A 19,975-nucleotide genomic window follows, 5' to 3' on the forward strand; every position below is an offset into this window, starting at 1 on the left:
GTAAAAAAAAGGCTACACCATATTCAGTCATCCGAATTTGGTGCGAAAGAAATAAAAACGTATTTTTGACAAGAGCACTTAGACCTTTGCACATTTAATCGAAATCCTTAGAGCTGTTCAAGAAAAAATGCAAAAAGAAAGTTATATGAAAGTTATACGTTATTAAAGAGATATTAAAAAGATAAAAAAAAAAATATAATATGAGTCTTACCTAAAAACTATCTAAACCGAAATTCAAGCCGATCGATCACAAGCTAAAACAGACCACTGTTTTTAACTTCTCCATCATCTTTAAACAATTACATTGCAAAATAGAGTAGAAAAATTAAATGTAAAAAAAAAAAACGTAATAGACAGCTTAAAAAAAGTGTATTGATACTAAGATTTATAAAATTTGTAACATTACAGATTAGTACCTGGGTGACCGAGCTTTGCTCGGTATCTTTAAATGTCATAACTTTCAGTGAAAAAAGTCAAATGTAAACAGCAATTTTTTGGAGTGGGTTTGAGTTTGCAATGACCAGTTTTTTCGCGGGTTACAAAACACCACATTCCCACTTTATAATCCAGTTTATTTACGTTTGAATACACATACGACGATCAGTAATGGATAGAAGGGTTACAGGAATCTGCATTATCGAAAATGCCTACAGCAATGAGATCCCTTTTTGTTCAAATTTTAATTTACGGGTCAGAAAGTTTTGGATAGTGTACATAAAGTTAATCTTTTTTTCAAGTTAAGCCTTGTCGGCTTGTTGTGAGTTATTTTATTTTTATACGTTAACAATAGTTGCATTTAATCAAAAGAAAAACGTAAGACAAAGGTAATGTGTGATACCTAATTAACAAATTACTTAAAAGTTTCAATACATGATCAAAAAAGTCATGATCTAAAAATTTTTGTTTAGTTATTGTAACAAAAAGAAAAAGAACAATGCGTAAAATATGGAACCATCCTTCAAAATTTTATTGAAATCGTTGAATCTGTCTCCGCGAAAAAAAACTAATGTAAGAGAAAATACTTTCAAAATGTTGTATTTGCCTAGAGGAAAAAACCCTCAAAATTTTATCGAAATCTTTAAAGCAATTACCAAAAAACTAATATGTGAGAAAAATAAGCGTAGCTGTGAGCGGATGTTTCTAAAAGTACTTCCAAAACATTTTATTCGGCTAGGGGACCAAAACCTTAAAATTTCATCGAAATCCTTAAAGTTGTTACCAAAAAAAATTCCATGTTAAAAAAGTGGGCGTGGAGGTGGGCGGATTTTTCCAAAAATACTTCCAAACTTTTTACTCACTTAGATAAACAAACTCCGAAAATTTCATCGAAATCCTTAAAGTGGTTACCAAAAAAAAATTCCATGTTAAAAAAGTGGGCGTGGCAGTGGGCGGATTTTTCCAAAAATACTTCCAAACTTTTTACTCACTTAGATAAACAAACCCTGAAAATTTCATCGAAATCGTTAGAGCCGTTCCCGAAAAAACTTATATGTTAAAAAAGTGGGCGTGGCAGTGGGCGGATTTTTCCAAAAAAACTTCCAAAACTTTTGACTCGCTAAGATAAACAAACCCTGAAAATTTCATCGAAATCGTTAGAGCCGTTTCTGAAAAAACTTATATGTTAAAAAAGTGGGCGTGGCAGTGGGCGGATTTTTCCAAAAAAAACTTCCAAAACTTTTGACTCGCTAAGATAAACAAACCCTGAAAATTTCATCGAAATCGTTAGAGCCGTTTCTGAAAAAACTTATATGTTAAAAAAGTGGGCGTGGCAGTGGGCGGATTTTTCCAAAAAAAACTTCCAAAACTTTTGACTCGCTAAGATAAACAAACCCTGAAAATTTCATCGAAATCGTTAGAGCCGTTTCTGAAAAAACTTATATGTATGTTAAAAAAGTGGGCGTGGCAGTGGGCGGATTTTCCAAAAAAAACTTCCAAAACTTTTGACTCGCTAAGATAAACAAACCCTGAAAATTTCATCGAAATCGTTAGAGCCGTTACTGAAAAAACTTATATGTTAAAAAAGTGGGCGTGGCAGTGGGCGGATTTTTCCAAAAAAAACTTGCAAAACTTTTGACTCGCTAAGATAAACAAACCCTGAAAATTTCATCGAAATCGTTAGAGCCGTTTCTGAAAAAACTTATATGTTAAAAAAGTGGGCGTGGCAGTGGGCGGATTTTTCCAAAAATACTTCCAAAATTTTTTACTCGCTTAGATGAACAAACCCTGAAAATTTCATCGAAATCGTTAGAGCCGTTTCCGAGATCCCAATTTTATATATATTTATATATATATATACATATATATAAACAATTTTAGCTCGTTTAAAGTTATAAGATTTACGAATTGTTGTGTGTCCATTTGCGATCAATCTAATTAGTTTTTTTACAAACAAAATTTTATTTAAGGAACAAATTTCCATTCTACTTTGATGCACTCCAAAAAATTCTTTAACGTGATAACTTGTTTTTCAACATAAAATTTTAATCAATACTCGTTGCAGAAAGATAATAATTATTAGGATGATCGAGTTTGTCCTCGTTATAATAATAAAAGATATATGTATAATCAATTTAAGTTCCAAAAAGCAATCACTATTTATATTGCTCAGCTCTAAAAATACCAATTTCATTATTAATAATATTTGTAACGGACCGCGGCTGCTGTGCGTCGTCGTCGTATTTTCATCAAGTTTCACCATCTGATAATTTTCTAACAAAAAAGAAACACGAACAAGAACAGGAGTAAAAAAAAATAATGATTACTACTAAATCCCCAACAAGTTAATCCACATGACTGCTCTTATCAGGGCTCGCGTAAAAAAAAAATCAATATGAGAGTATGTATCTCTATCTATCACCATCATATCTGTGCTTATCTGTAATAGCGCAATTCGCTTCTTCGCTTCTTCTTCCTCCTATTGTCGAATGGGTGTGTTGATGATATTACACACAAAAGTGTGGGTGACTAAATTGATACAGGAGTTAGAGGGTGTAAAGATGCGAGGAGGGGCATCAAACTAGTATACCGATTTCATTAAAATTTAACAGCACAACGCACACACCGGAATGGAATCTCCACCAACATAAAAAAAATAAAAAAAAACGTCGGTCGGTTGGTAGTCTCCACATCCTCATCTTCGTTTCGTGTTGTCGTTGTCCTTCTATATACAGTACACATAGAAATTGCTCTTTCAGCTACTTCTTCTTTCCATCTCGATTCTCGACCATCATGGCGAGATATGGTTTTTGTGGTTATTGATTGATCCTTAAATAGTATTCCAGCACAACGATGAAAGTTGTGGTTTCCTTTTTTTTTTTTTGATTTTTTTTTGTTGCTCTATGGTTGTTGTGGCACTGGCAATGGTTAGTTGATAAAGGTGACTTGTTGCGGAAAGATAGTAGTTAAAGGACGACCGACACGGTTACGGTAACACGCGAATAGCAGCAATGGGTAATACAATAACGACAGCTAACTATTGGCACGAAAATGTCTTAAATAAATTCAAATTGGGAAATGTTGTTAACACGACTAATGACTCTGGTGATAGTGGTGGTGGTGGAGATGTTGGTGATGGCAATTTGCGTGACCGCCCAACGACGATGTCTACATCACATTCACAATTGCCACAGCAACAATGGACACAGGAAACAGGACAGGAAAGACCAGCAAAGGTAGAAAGTAATCAGTTGACGATAAATGTACGACAATCGTCGTGTGGTGCTATTAAGGAACACAGGAGCAATGTGAGTTGGAATTGTGATGAATATTTAATAAATTTTTGTTGAATAACTTGAAAAAGAACACATATTCACTTGTTGCCCAAGAAGAGTGGCAGAAGATTAAAGTTAAATTTGTTTAGTTCATTTTTTTTTTGTATCGATGGTATCTTGAAAGGATCTTTCTGTCACAACCAACAATTTATTGACAATAAATCTATAATAAATGGGATATCATTTTAAAAGGATTCTCTTTTATAAATAATATACAAATCGAAAGTATGTCTTGAATCATGCTAGATTTCAATCTAATCGAAAAGCCAAGGATATCACAATACAAATGTGTTGGCAAGGAGTCAAAGTTTGTTGTAGATCACAATGGTTAAACAATTAATCAGTGTCAGTGTAAGGCATGGATATCTTCAAGAGTCGACTAAGTTGAAGTGTTTATTGTTTGGTTGATGATATTTGTTTTCCGATTTTATTTTTTTTCTACTTCAATTTTTCTCTCGTCATGATATAGCTTCTCTGTGGATTCTTTAATTAAGGATAATTCAAAAGGTGATCTATGAGGAAGGAAATCAGAAACTTTTTCTAATTAATTAAGTGTGAAAAGAAACACTTGAGTGACAGACTTATTAAGAATTTTTTATTTTTTTTTCATCTTGTTGTCCAGTGTTGTCATGGGAGTAGTAGTAAAGGTGCAGATGAGGTTGTTCAGAGAGGGCAAAGAGCTTTTTATAATGAATACATAATTACAAGAACAGGAGTATGATTTTTTTAATACAATTTTCTTCTCCAGAGAGTAAATTAACACAAGGAAGATACATAAAAACCTTTATTTTTTTTTTCATTGATAAATAGGGTTGAACAGAAGAAGAATTCTATTGAAATAATTTGTATAAAGACTTTTACATTGTATATATCTTTAGGTATGATGGTATAAAAAACAAGTCGTGGGTTTGTTAAATTATGCAAGGAAATTATTATTATCATGTTCTTGGAAACTCCTTTTTTTTTACTCGAATGCAGAAATAAAAATTAATTTTGTAGGGATTAAACCCTGGAAGAAGGTACTTACTTTCAACTCTTGAAATAAAAAAAAAATTAAATCTTTCCACAACCTTTAACAGAGAATATTTTAAAATGTAACCAAGTGTGTAAAAGTTTAAAAAAAAAGGGTTTGAAAAATTTTCAATTAATTAAATTTGTTTTTTTGTTTTTACCAAAGCTTAGTTTTTTATTTACTGAATGTGTGCCAAGGTCTCAAGTTAGATTCCTATCTGTGTTGGTAATATCCTTATCCTGTATAGCTCGATTAAGTCGCAAGGATCGCGCTGGTGTTACGGTTGAAAAGCAAGGCGGCAAGGTGGGATCCCTGGGGAAACTCGTTCTTTAACTTTCTAACTTTGCTTTTGTCATCATTTATATGAAGTTTAACACCTGATATTCTTAAATAGGCAACTACATTTAGCAACTTCATACATAATTGATTCTTCCTTCCGAAAAGTGTTATATATGCTGCGGTTAAATTGACAAAAGCTAAGAATGTTTTGAGCTAATTTTCAAAGCCAAGATAGTGCAGGGCTAAATGCTTTTGTTCTCAATTTTGGCCCTGAATCCAGTCTTTATTTAACTTTGTTATATAGAAAATAGAAAATAAGAGTTTATGTTCAACATATTATTATTTAAGTTTCGATTCAGCAAATGGTCCTTAGTCATCCGAACTTGTCCAATTGTTTATTCTGAAATTGATTTTATGAAGGATATCTGAAATTGATTTTATGAAGGCGGTGAAAAATGTTGTCTTATAAAACTTTTGAAGATCCCACCAAAAAGTTTTAGTGTTTTGTTTAATTGCAATCATGCTAAAAATTCAACCACATACTAACTATACGTCAAATAAAATTCATCTTGTGTCGAATAAAATTCATCTAATGTGGCAGTGATTTTATTAAAACAAATATTATTTGATAGTTTCCATTCTTCTTCTTCTTCGAAAGTCGTGCGTCGTCGTTGTCTTCGTCATTTCAAAAGAAGAGTTGATTGTTAAAGTTGTTATTAGTAAAGTTTTCAACATAAGTTCCACTGCATTGGGTTTACTTTTTCCTCCGCACTTACTGCTTACAAAATTCTTCTCCTTTCACTCTATACAGTAGATCTTTGAAAACTTTTTCCAACAAAAACAAGGAAACTCGAGGAATAAGTTCTGCGAGAACGTCATTCATCGACGTCCATAGAAGCAGAAATAAAAAGTGAAAAAAAAAGAAGAAACAACATCTTAACACTACACACAAGGCAGCAGATCGTCCTTTTTAAGCCTGTTAATGTGAGAGAACATAAAAAATACTGTCAAGTTTGAAAAAAAAAAGTAAATACACAAGTAATAAATTTACAACACACCCAGATTTCAATTTTGTGTTATTATTTTTTTTTTTTTACTTTTTGGCAAACACTGATTCACAAGCTTTGGCCTTCATCAGCTGTTCTTGTTTTGTTCTTTTTTTCTTCTTTCCAAAAGACCTATAGCGTGACTTGATGTAGATAGAAAAAGTTTTCTTTTGTTCTCACTTTATTAATAAATCAGTTATATTTTCCATATAAAAACAAACTTATAGTATTATTTCATTTTGTGCGTCATAAATCCTTAATTATATTGCTTATTTCATATTTCTCTTAAATATTATATCGATTTTCTTTCGACACACAAAATTGGTAGCCAATATTCTCATTCTTTTCACTCTCAGAAATTAATATGGAAAACAAATAGAAAGGCTTGGCATCAATAATGGCAACTTAGAGTTGGCCAATAAAAGGGAGAGTCTAACGAACATTTTAGGAAATTATAATAAAATAATTCAAAAAGTTACGCAATTGTCCTGGAACATGCTGGCTGGGCCAGTTTATGTTGTTGTTAATATCGGTTAAATCTCATATGGTAATATTAATTCCTCCCTCAAGGCGAATATCTATTTCCAAAAAGAAGTCGATTTTACCTTACAATAAGTTGGTGGCAGGAGGACCTATTTGTATTCTGTTTTGATCATAAAAACAAATAGATTCATGAAAAAGCAATCTTTAAGAGTTGGTTTGGTTTTCTGTATAGCTTAATGGTTAAAGACTTAACACACATAATATATACAAAAATAAATAAAAGGCATACATATAAACCTCTTGAAAATGAGTCCGCACGCAGTTGTGCCAACAATAACCACAATGTAACAAAAAGCAATGTGCTGTATAGAAACTCAGTTATAAATACAATGATTCAAACATTGAATGAGCGTGAAAGAGATATGGAAGGCATGGGAAAAATGTTATAGGGAATTGCAAATGTAAGGGTTATATTTATTAGGGTCGTTTGGAGAAAATTTTGAAATTGTAACCCGAGATCGTTCATATTTGAATTGATTTTTTTTTTTTTTCAAATCGAATGTTAAAAGGATGAATTTGAAATAAGGACACACACTTTACTGCCCATTTTTAAAAGGCAAGGCATATTTTGTATTGAAGACTAAATGAAAGTTCTCAAAGACAGATTTATGTATTAACATGCCTTTTCGAAATATTCTTGTAAGATAGAGTTTTTTTTTTTTTTGTTAAATACAAATTTATAAGAGATTTAACTGTTGATGATTCAAAGTGAAATATGTGATGGATGTGATCTTAGTGCCTGAAATTAATGCAAAAGCTTTTGCAATAAGAATCCTATCTTTAATGAAAAAAAAACTGACAAAAATGTTACTTCATTGAAAATTCGTAAAAACGTTTCATTAACCATACAGGTACCAAGAATCTATGCGGCGGATAAAAATATTTTAGGTGAAAGGGTGTTTTTTTGGGAAGTAAGGAAAATCTGGGATAAGGATGATAAAATCAATGCTGGCTTTTTCATGCAAATCAAGAATAAAATAAGTGGAAGGGTGTTTTTTTTGTAGATGTAAAAGAAAGAAAAATCCAAAAAGAATGCAGATTTTGCAAATCTTATCTACCAGCTTCAAATAGTCTGAGAAGCATGAGTTGTCAGTCTGGAAATAAAAAATAAAGAAAACATCACGAAGTAGAATTATTGGAAGCTGCGTTTTCAATAATATGTACAATTTGACCCCCCATTATTATTAAAGTTCAGTAAAAGTTGAATAAAGGTCAACTGATAGCATTTATTGGTCGGAAATATCTTTTATCAGTTTATAGTCACTGTGGTGTATGCGTAACATTTTATTGATAGCAAAACTGAGTTTAAGTTGGCCTTTCTTGACCACTAACTGACCTTTTAAATTGTATAGTATAGTTAGGTCTTAACATCTCGCCGCCGGAAACTTCTGCTCTTTCTGTTGAATGGTTAAAAGACATTTTATTCGGAATACGAAGTGTTGTTCAGTTTAATCAATTGTCATGCACTTCAGTGATAGAATGAAAAGGTGTTGTTTTTCTAAAAAATACCGAAATGCCATCCTATTTGCATTACAAGGCAGACAATTTTTTGCAAATTAAATTTCAATTTCAGACAATATTTGAGCTTACTATTTTTTTTATTTTTTATTTTGAACTTATCTACACTTTTTAAGGGGGGAAATCCCTCTGGAATTTTTTATTTTTGCATTATTTTTTTTTTTGCGTAATAAATTTATTTATCAACCGAAGAAACTTTCAGTGGTCTTAGCCTTAAATGAAGCCTCAAAAGTGCCTAGATAGTCCCGAAACCAATGCGCTCCGAACCTACCATAGTACGAAAACGAAAACTTTAAACACATTTTTTTCGAAACGATTTTTTTTCCGCGCCGTGCAATGTAACTCAAACACTAATGAAGCTATCGACTTGAAATTTGAAGCAAACTACTCCTTAAATCATTGGCCACAACATGAACCTAAAAGTTGAATAAAATTTGTACAGTAAATATTTTTTTTAACTACTTCTTTGTAAAAAAAAACATGTTTTTTTTCGTTATTTTGATTTCTAATTTTTATTTTTCATTTAAAAAAAATAAATTTAGGTTCATGCAATGCGTACTAATATCATCTAACGGAAAAAAATTTTGATTTTTGATTTAAGATGATTTCCTGGACCTGTACATTGCACGGCTCAAACTAGAGGCGTCAACTTTGAAAGGCTCCAGAGCCGCCATTTTTTTCAATTCTTGATAATGTCAGTAATATCTTGTCTTTTTCCAAATTTCAATAAGTGCTTTCAGTTTTTCATAAAAAAATAGTGAAAAAGGTGTCGTCTGGAGGGATTTCCCCCCTTATTCGTCACATACAAATACTACACAAAAATTAAGGAATATAACAGGTAAGAAAAACACTTCTAACCATTAAGATAAAACAACTTTTCAAAAGCCTAGCAAAGCAAAAGTTCATTTATCATTTAAAAAGTGGCCCGTATGTGAAGTTCCTTCACACATAAAAACAACATTTTCCAAACTCATTTAAATGATTAATAGCTCCTCGTTAAAACTTTTGAATGATATCCCGTTATCCAAGAGCAAACATGAAAAATGAGAAGAAGGCTATTAAAATTCTTGTGGTGCTGTTTTTACCTTAATCTTTCAATGGTTTTAATTCATAGATCAATTTTTTTTCTAAGAATCTATCATAATGACGATGTTTGTGAAAATCATGAACACCGACAAAAAACCACTCATAAAAACACTCACATCCGAGTTATTTGCATTTTAAGTTTTCCTACTAATTAGAATAAAAAAAAAGTCTGCAAGATTTATTATGAAAAACTCTTTGATTTATTGCTTCATTGCGCGCACTTGAATTTCTGTAATCAAACATTTAATTTTCTTTTTTTTTATATAAAATATGTAAATATCTATCTCTCTACAAAGAATTATAAACATGCAACTTGTGGTGTTGAATGACATCCCCCAAGCCCTGAGGCAATGTCATGGTTTTTAATTAAAAAAACTTACCAAGCTCCATCCATCCAAATCGTTAGTAAGAGTATACAAGTAGTTGATTGATGAGTTGTGGTTTTTGAATGCACTTTGCCACTTTATTAAACTAAGCTAAATTTTCCATTTAAAATAGTGTGACAAGTTGAAGTTTTCGTTGCCTTGTTAAGAGTGTAGTAAAGATTTATGAAAGATGACAAAGAAAGAAGAGGCAACTTAATGGATTATTTTAATCCCCAAAGTCCTGCCATAATCATAAGCATCAGCATCATGGAAAACCCACACAAAACGAAGTAAGAAATAATGAGAATTTATAAAGAGAAGAAGCTTACACAATTTTGCATTTTTTTGTGTTTTTTTTTTTTTTCTTTCTTTATTCTGAAAAAAATTAGGTACCTACTTTGTATTTTTTTTTCAAATGAAGATACGAAAAAATTATATTTATTATTCCAATTTGAAAGAAAATACATGAATCTCTATGAAACTCATTTTGAAAGAAGGAAAGGAAGAGGGACGGATTTTGAAAGTAATTTAAATTAGATATTTTTTTTAAATTTTAGACAATCGTACAGGCAAGTTGACCGGACCACTAATAAGAAAAAAAACGAAAAGTCAACGTTTAAAGAGAACAAATTATGATACTTAAATACTTTAATTTAATAATTTCATATTGTTGAATACCTCAGAAACAAAATCCCCAACATAAAATGTCCAAAACAGCATCCCAAAATCTCCAAAACCAAAATCACAAACAAGTTTTAATAAATAATTAATATTTATAGAAACACTCAACAATAAGCCGAATTTAATTAATTTATATAAAATAAAATGCGGTAACGCCTTGGTAACGTTGTGAACTCCCGCACCTCTTTCAGTGACTTTGAAGCTATTAATTTGTCTAGCTTATTTCTCCTGACCGATAGCTATAATTTTTTTAAAGTTTTGCAAAAAGTCGAACTAAATGAGGTACATTAAATTAAATTACAGCACTTTATAGTTTATTTTCACATGGTAACGCTATAGCTAAGACTTTACTCCTAGCTGGGGAAACAATGTAAAATAGTAGTGAAAACTTTCTTCAGTAAGAATAATTATCTTTCTATTCCGCCTACTTCCTTTCTTAAAGAAATGGAAACAACTCAAATAAATGCATTTCTAAAAGGGTCAACTTATTCATTTATGATTGTCCATACTAGAAAAGTAATTATAATAATTGAAAGCCTAAACAAAATATTTAATATGAAAATAAGGCTCATTACTTTAAGTGAAAAATATTCAAACATAACTGGCTGGTAATTAATAAGTTAATCTATTCCAAAAAAGAATAAGGCACTTTATAAGGAATGAAGTGGTAAATGTGGTAAAGGAAGGATTGCTGTTCAATTTTATTTGCGGAAATACTTTAAACCTATGGAGTACTACTTATTCATTGTAGACTCTTTGAAAGCCTTTAAGTAAGAAAATACTGGACAGAAATAAGTGGTTTTAATCTGTTTAATTTTTGTTTTAGGTATCTCTATCAATTATTTGAGGACAATCCCTATGAAAGACAGTTTCGTTTTTTGATAACACTGGTCAACAAGGTTTTTGCCACAAAAACCAAAATATACTTTTCTAGTAGTCTAGTCTAGTACTGAATCCGAATCTGAAGTCAGAAAAATTTGATTGGATTTCGTTTTTGAAATATTGCCGTTAGAAAATGTCAAAAAACGTAATTTTGGCTATTTTCAAGGTTATGTTTTTATGTGGAGTAATTCATTATAAACAAATTTGTAACGGTGCCTATAAGAACTAGTTTTATTCTTTCAAAAAATGTTTAAATCTTTCCGATATCTCTTTTATTGCCCGAGATATTTAAAATTTAAGTAGCGGTCTTTGAATCAAAAACAACACTGGCCAACCAAATTAAACTTTTTTTGTCACAAGAATCAAAATATACTTTTCTGAAGGTTTTTGGGTTGCTGAACTCGAATCCACAATCAGAAAAATTCTATTAGCCTTCGTTCTTGAAATATTACCGTTATAAAGTGCAAAAAAGGGTTTTTTTTATAATGGTTATATTTCAAGAACGAAGGCTAAAAGAATTTTTCTGATTGCGGATTTGAGCTCAGCAACTCGAAAACCTTCAGAAAAGTATATTTTGGTTCTTGTGGCAAAAATTCTGTGGCAAGTGACTTAAACTTTAGATTAAGTTTAGTTTCTCTTTGGCTTATTAAATGAAATTTAAGATATCTTGAGCAATAAAAGAGATATCGGGAAAATTTAAACAGTTTTTGAAAGAAGAATATCTGTTCTTATAATAACCGTTACAAATTTGTTTATAATGAATTACCCTACATAAAAACATAACCTCGAAAACAGCCAAAATTACGTTTTTTAGCATTATATAACGGTAATATTTCAAAAACGGAGGCCAATCAAATTTCTGACTTCAGATTCGGATTCAACACCCCAAAAACTACTAGAAAAGTATATTTTGGTTCTTGTGGCAAAAAAAAGTTAAATTTTGTTGACCAGTGTAATTTTAACAAATCCAAAATCAGATTTCTTTAATGTTATGCATGAAATTTTTTTACTCTGCTATAAATTTGACGTTATCGATTTAAATATTGTAACACTTCACCAACCAACAAAAGATATTCACATGTACACTTACTTTTTGTTTTCGGAAAACATTTGTCGTCGTTGTGTACCAAAACTCTTGTACAATTTTAGTGAAGGCTTTGAAACTTTAAAAACGGTTTTTTCCGAAAAAACTCACAAATTTCTCAAATGTCCATTTAAGATTGCAGCCCGTATATATCGTCCCTATTTCACATTTGATGGGAACACAAGTAATCCAGAACCGGTAGGAAATTGGGAAAATATATCTGGTTTGGAAGGAAATGTTTTGAAATTTCTAGCCATGGCATTGAATTTTACAATTGATTTGAGACCTTTCTCAAAAAAACCAAGCTTTGTTTTAAAAAGGTTTGTACTTTCTTTAACTATCATTATGATTCATTGGAAAATGATTGCTTTTGCAGTTAAGAAATCATGAAGTCGATATTGCAATTGGAGGCTTTATGGATTCAAATGATGGCCGACAAATTTTTTCTCCAACAATAGCCTATCACACGTCAATATTTGTATATGTGGTTCGAAAAAAAAGTAGATTAAGTACATTAGGTCGTCTTGCCCAGCCATTTACAAATGAGCTATGGATTCATGTGGGTGGATTTCTTTTCCTAACCATACTTTTTACATCCATCTTGAAAGTGATGCAGCTTAAAATTTATCAATTTGTCTTTGGAAAAGAAAATCACACACCAGTGACGAATTTTTTGGCACTTATCCTTGGCTATGCAGTTAGTCGAACACCACGTCGCAATTTCGCCAGATTTATTTTCGTACAATTTCTTTTTCCCACTTAAGTCTTGCGGAGTGCCTATCAGGGTTCTTTGTATGATGCTTTTCGTAAGGATAGCTTTGATTCTATGCCCTTTTACTTCCTCCAGAGGCTCCAACTTTCTCAAGCTATGAAAGCAAAACTTGCTCAGCTAGTTTTAATAAAAGAATATGAAAAGGGATTAAAAAATATGGAAAAGATGGAAAACAGATATACAGCATTAGTTGTACTAGATGCATTTTATTATTATTTACATGAAAACTTGAGACACGGAACTGAACTCTTTTTAGTACCGCAAATTGTTAGTAATTTTCAATTAGTTATGTTTTTGTCAAAATATTGAATTTATTTGTCAGTTTTTAATGAAAAGTTAAAGGAGTTAAATGCTGCAGGAATAACATCAAAATTTAGCACTCAAGCTACAAGTATTGAAAATATAAAATGCGAGATAGGGAGAAAATACCATTGCACAATGAAAGACTTTTGGCTTTGTAGAGTATTTGTGGTATACTGATTGGAATTTCTGTAGTTGTGTTTGGTTTGGAAATACTTTCTATTCGTAGTAGAAAACTTCAGACATTTTTTTTGTAAAGTTAAATTTTTATTTTTTATATAATTTATATAAAATTTAAAAAAAAAATGCCCAAAAAATTAACTTGAGTTTTTTTTTATCAAAATCGTTTGGGCCGTTTTTCAAGAAAACTGTAATTATTAAAAGTAAAAAAAATAGAAATAATAAAATAATTTAATAATAAAATAATAAAAAAATTAAATAAAATAATAAAGTAATACAAAATCGTTATAATCGTTAAAATAATTTTTTACAAAATAATCCTTTTAACGTAAATTTTATTTCTTTATTAAAATACACATTTTACTCTCTTACGCAAATCGAATTAAAATTGCAAAACAAATTATAACTGCCTTTCTACCTTGCTCTTATTTAATAACTGAAAATGATTTAAAATCCATTCAGAAAATTGCATACAAACCACATCATTTGCAAACGCACTCAATTCTGAATTCTCAATTTCTGTCCAAAACGAGCAGCAATCACACATAAAATATAAACCACCAGTCATTACCAGTGCTGCCCCTCTCGCCAGATAAACCAACAAAGGAAACAGCAAATAATTGAAAATTCCACAATTTTCTCCCGCACACAATCAGAGTGTTCCTTTTTGGAATTTTCAATTGGACAAAACTTTTTTGCACGTAAAACACGAATATAGAAATCTCCTGTTTCCAAACTAAACGAAAAAAAAACTAGCAACAAAATTTAAAATTAAATTGAAAGAACAAAAAAGAAACAAAAAAAAACTTTCAAAGCTCCTAGAGCGCGTCAGCAACATTCTATCTTCTACGAGCATATATACCTCCTCCGGTGACTATTAAATACCATCTTTCTCTTGTGTTTTATTTTTTTTATTTTATGCCTCCTGAAAAGATGTGCCGTGAACAAAAGGCTTTATTTTTTTTTCTCTTATCTATTCCGCAGTCAGCAAATAGAATGCCATTTGTCTCACTTTCAAAAAGGTTAAAATTGGATAAAAAGAAAGAAAGTTTTTTTAAAACACTAGTCAAACTAGTGGTTTCAAATCGAGTAAAAAATAAAAGATCGCGTATACGCCACAGTGCGCTGTCTATATCTTAACTCAAAGAATAGCATAACACACAAAAAAAAAAGAAGATTCAATGTTGATGACAGTATACATGCTGGTGGTGTATTTTACTACAACAAAAACAAAAAAAAGAGAAAAAAAGACTAGAACCGTATTTCCACAACACGCTCTTTAGTTTCTTTTGTATATTATGGCCTTTTCATCCTTGATGGATGTTAGTGACTAAGTTTGAATCTTTTTTTTTTATTGAGTGGAAGGGGGTCGAGTGAGTGTGAAAGCACGTCATAGAAATAAATTTAACATGAACCCATTTTATTCCGACAAAAGGAACAAGAAGAAACACACAAAATTAAGGATATATAGTACCAAAACCTGCCTTCTATTCGCCTGTGTGTCGTCGTAGTCGGCTTTTAGTACCTCATAGATACCCAAAACCAAGTAATCACAGTACAAAAAAAAAAAAAAAAAAAAAACAACCAAGTCCTTGTGACGCCATCATGCAAAAGCGAAACTTAAAAGCTCTCCTGTTTTTTGGTTTAAATGTGTATGTGTGTGAGGCTATTGGTGTGAAACTTTTGCACATGTTTGGCAAAGATTCATTTATTTTTTTCACCAACCCTAATGTGCAGATAATCAGTGTGACCATGCTGTTTTTTTGGGCAGTTTAAAAAACAAAAAGCTAACAAATCTAACTTTTAACAAAAATTAACTTAATATGGATTGCAAAATGGTTTAAATTCGGTTGCAAAATAATTTTAAATTAATTGCAAATTAGTTTTCATCCAGCAGTTTCAGTCTAGCACATGGGCAAGTTTAAAACCGATTGCAAAATAACATTAACACAATTGGTTACTTGTTTTAAACTGATTGCCACTCTGTTTCAAATCGATTGCCAATTATTTTCTAGTCAATTGAGAACTATTAAACAATTTCATTGAGTTATGAACAATAGTTAATTTTTAAGTCCATAGTGTTGTGTGAGTCTTGAAACGGCTAGAAATTCAGAGGAAGAAGATGCAAGGTTGCAAACAATTGAATACTCAAAAGTCCATTAAAAAAATAGTTTTAGGTAATTGATTCAGAGGATTTTATTAAAAAAAACATCAAAAGTAGTTTCAAAACGTTTCCAAAATAATTTGAAATCGATTGGAAACTACTTAATGTTTTTATTTAGTTCTGGATTTCTTTAAAAGTTAAATCTTATGAACTGAGTTTAAAAGCATTTAGAAAACTTTTACAAGCAAATGAAAATCAGTTTCAAAATAGTTGCAAGCAAGTTCATATTACATTGCCAACAATTTAAAGCCCAAAGCTTGTGTAAAAAATATGAATAAAATAGAAATAAATTCAAAATTGAATAGTTCCAAATCGGTTTCAAATTAGTTTCAAACCGATTGAAATGATGTAACTCTAACTTTTTCGACTGATTTTGAGTTGTTTTGAAGTCTATTCATTCGGCATTAATTTATAGCTCATTAAAATCAGTTAAATAGGTGGTGAAGAAAAATATTGAAATAAGTTTTTAATCGGCTCGCAAACACATAAGTTTCAAATTGATTGCAAACATGCAAATGTCGCATTTCTAGTATACCGAAGTAATTAAATAAATCTTTATTGAACAAATCCATTCAAACCAACAGATTATACAGAAAAAACTTAAAAACTGGTAACCATATTAAAAAAGCTATGTGGCAATGCTGTTCTCTCTCATTTTACTCTCACTACACAACATTATTATCCCTGAAGCTTTTCCTCCATAGATTGAACTTGAAATGACATAAAGAATGAAGAAGAAAACTCATTCTAAAAAAAGCTCACGCAAAATATTTCTGAAGGTCGTTCGAACACGAACACAAACCAACAAACGACCACCACCATCACATCCACCCATCTAACAAAAAAAAAACAGCCTGCCTCAACAAAACTTTGTAGGTACTAGGGCAAATCCGAGCGGCGACGACGTCGTCGTTGTCGACATTTATGTTGGTACCTACGAGTTATACCGACCGACAAGACAACTCTATACTATACAACAATCCTATGAGGAGGACATCATCATAGGGGCATATCCGAGAGTTCAGTTCCGTTCCTACGCTCTGGTCCGGTAGTTGCTAGGTTTTGAATTTCGGTTGCGAGCTCTGTACGTTTTGCTTTCGGTTGCTCAGGTTGCTGTTGGTTGGTGTATATACGCGCGCAAATTCCATTGCCGTCCAATATTATTGTTTATTCTTCATAGGTGAGGTGTTTGTGTGTGTTGTTCGTTTTTTTTTTTTTAAATTCCGAATCCTCGTGTAAGGTGAGAGGAGTCTTCGATACGACGAATTTTTGTGTTTTTTTCTGGAATAAGGATAGTGTATGGCATAAATTTGTTAGTAAACAAAAGTGGCCATTTGTGGAGTGTTGGACTGGTTAAGGTCCAAAACACGCGCATCCTGCCCGCCGCAGAAAAAAATAAAACCGAAGAAGGATTTCCGTTTGTACTATAAACTTCCATTCCTCTGAGTGCCTTGTTTAATGGTACGATTACACTTTTTTTTTCATTAAAAATAAAAACAATAACATTTTTGCTCTTCTTTTGTTTTTTGTGTGTGTGTTAATTCAGTCAGTCAGTAGAAATAGTAATTTTTTTTGTATTAGAAATGTTACTCTTCTTCCTTTTTGTTATCATTTTTATGATTAAAAATTCAAATTTTTTTATCCGCTTCTCTTCTTTTGTCCTCTGTGTTTTGGAACTGTTTTTCAAAGGTCATAGGGTGGACCTAACGTATATTAATGTTCTACTCGTTTCATTCTTGACATGAGCTTGGGGATCCTTTTTTTTTTTTTTTTTGAAATCTTTTTTTGTTTATTCCATTCTTCTTCGTTTTGCCGAGAATATAAATTTGTGTGGTAAGAGGATCCTGATTTGGAAGGAACCTAATGTTATTAGATTGTCAAGTCTAAACGAAGGGAATTCATCCTTAAAAATAAGCATGTAAACTTTATAGAGTTGTGTGACTTTAATACAGCTCTGGGTTATGTTGGTTTATGTTTTTGAAAAAAAAGGACTTTTAGATAGGATTGTGGTTTATGTGACTGGAATTATTTACGTAAATTATAGCTTTACGTGCCTGTGATTTTTAAATCTAAAAAAAAAGAATAACAAAAATAGACTTTTAGAGATTTTATTATGTTAGGATTTGTGTAAAAACAATGACCTTTTTTCATAATATTTGTGGTTGTTATCATTTTTTGATAAGAAAGATTCTGTCTTCCGGTAATGATGGTAGAAATAAAGGAAATTAAGGCCATCTGAAAAAAATTAATATAGCTTTGAAAATCTATTTTTATAAGTTTTTGTAAATTATAAAATTTATTAAATAAATAAATTGCCGGAAAATCCAAAAAATTGTGTAAAAATTCATGGAATTAAGAATAAAGTTTAAACTAAAATAAAAAATTAACTACATAGGTATATGTTTTTTTCCAATTCTTTTTTAAACGCAGTTGCAATTTCACTTAGCTTTTGAATTCGAATTATCATATGCATTTCTAGTCTTAAATATTGATATTAATATTTAAAAAAAAAGCACTCAAAATTTTATCAAAATCGTTAGAAGCATTTTCAAGAAAACTGTTATAACTCAAAAAAAATTGTAATCTAAGTAATTAAAAAACGAAATGATTAATCTTTAAACACCAAGAAATTCGGACAAAGTATTTTTTTCCGAAATCAAAATCATTGGGTTTTAGATTAAAAATTCACAGCATTAATTTTTTTTGGTTTTGTGTTCAATTTTATAGGGTTTTGGAAACCTCCATCTTTGAAAATTTCTTTTTCAGCTTTTATGACTTCGAATTTAACGAACTTCAAGTTACCGAGATTTTTAACTTTTTAGATCAAAGTTTTATTTTGGGGTTTTTGGCATTTGTGTATCTTTCTGTGGTGGTTTTTATATTTTTTGTTTTATGTATTCTTTCAATATTATGTATTTTCCGAATTTTCAAGTTTTTGGACCTTTATTGCGTTTTGAAAATGTTTGAACATTTCTCAATTATAATATTGTATGAACTTTGGGTTTTCGGCATTTGACTTTCAGGATTTCGAACGATTTCAATAATAAATGTATGAAATTCAGAAATCTTCTAATACCAAAAAGTCGGAAATTTTGGTCCAGAAAACCAAAAATTCCAAATATCAAGTTTAAAAATTCAAAGAACATAATACATATAAAAAAATTCCTCTTGCTTTTCCCCAAATATCGTTTTTTTAAGTAATGAATCGAAATTCAGTAACAGAAAAAAAAATTTGGGGATTCAAAAAGAATCTCAAAAATCGGAAAATTAAATAAAAAATCGAGACTGAAATTCCGAAATGGCTAGAATCTGAACCAAATTGTTATTAGAATCTGAACTAAAAGACTTCTTCAACCAAAATCGAACAAATCGATTCGGCAGTTAAAAAAAAAAAAACACAAAACCCCTACAAAACAAAATCTACAAAGTTCCTCAAGATTAAGGCTGAAATTCAAAACAATAGAAAATCCCGGAACTCCAAAGTCCAAACGTAAAACCCTTCAAGGAATACTGGATGTTTAACTCTGAAAAAAAGTAAAATCCTAACAGTTTACACCATGTCTCAATTGCGTAGATATCGGTTTCCTTTTCTGTCAAAGCTTCAGAAATATGTATTAATTCCAAAAAGCCAATTTAATTAATTAAAAAAAAAAATTATCGTCCACAATCTCTTAAGCAGATAACAATTTTCTCATAAAAAAAGCTTACATTTCATAGGCTGTTTTTTTTTTTTTTTTTTGAAATCGGTTTATTTAAATTAAGTAAAATCCTTTCAACAATTATCCCTTTTCAAACCTTAATTTCGATATCATCTTCAACCACAGCTTATTTCGTATTGTTGCCCATAACTTTATCATCTCATCCCTTTTTTATTTTCATCTTCTGAGAAAAAAAAGTCAAAAAAAAAATCCTTTAAGTTACACAGCACATACAAATACCTTGTGGATTAAATATTCGAAGGTTTCCTTCACGTTTGAGAAACTTTTAGCTTTGGAGAAGATTAAATAAAGTCTACCTCCGAAAAAATCTCCTCTTTTTCTATCTGATTTAAAGCACTAGAAGTTCAAACTTTAAACTGCTTTATTGATTTTTTTCTCTTCAAGATTTAGCTTTGCATTGTTTTGTAGCTCTTTTTTTGTTGTTGTATAAATCCCCATTATCCTGAGTGTAATTATTTAACAAGTCATTTTTCTTTTCTACATTGATGAATCCTTAGTTAAAATATTCTTAAGCAAAAAGAAGGATGGCAGCCAGTTGTGTGTCTTTGTCTATTACTCATTGAAAATCCATCAA

At 30.8% G+C, this 19,975-nt stretch overlaps 1 protein-coding gene across 2 annotated transcripts in view; it reads left to right on the forward strand.

The window, feature by feature from the left end:
• The window catches only part of LOC129912540 (cAMP-dependent protein kinase type I regulatory subunit), a 96,981-nt gene that overhangs the window by 4,456 nt on the left and 72,550 nt on the right, over positions 1 to 19,975 (forward strand). The window contains exon 1 of one of the 2 annotated variants that reach the window (XM_055990832.1): positions 16,971 to 17,143. The exons of the other annotated variant lie outside the window; for it this stretch is intronic. Coding sequence (XP_055846807.1) covers positions 17,141 to 17,143 — 3 coding nt within the window. The 5' untranslated portion in view covers positions 16,971 to 17,140. Of the gene's footprint in view, positions 1 to 16,970; positions 17,144 to 19,975 lie in introns of those variants that run through there. 2 annotated transcript variants of the gene reach the window in all.

This window comes from Episyrphus balteatus, chromosome 2 (genome assembly GCF_945859705.1).
Source record: "Episyrphus balteatus chromosome 2, idEpiBalt1.1, whole genome shotgun sequence".
Taxonomy (NCBI): Eukaryota; Metazoa; Arthropoda; class Insecta; order Diptera; family Syrphidae; genus Episyrphus; species Episyrphus balteatus.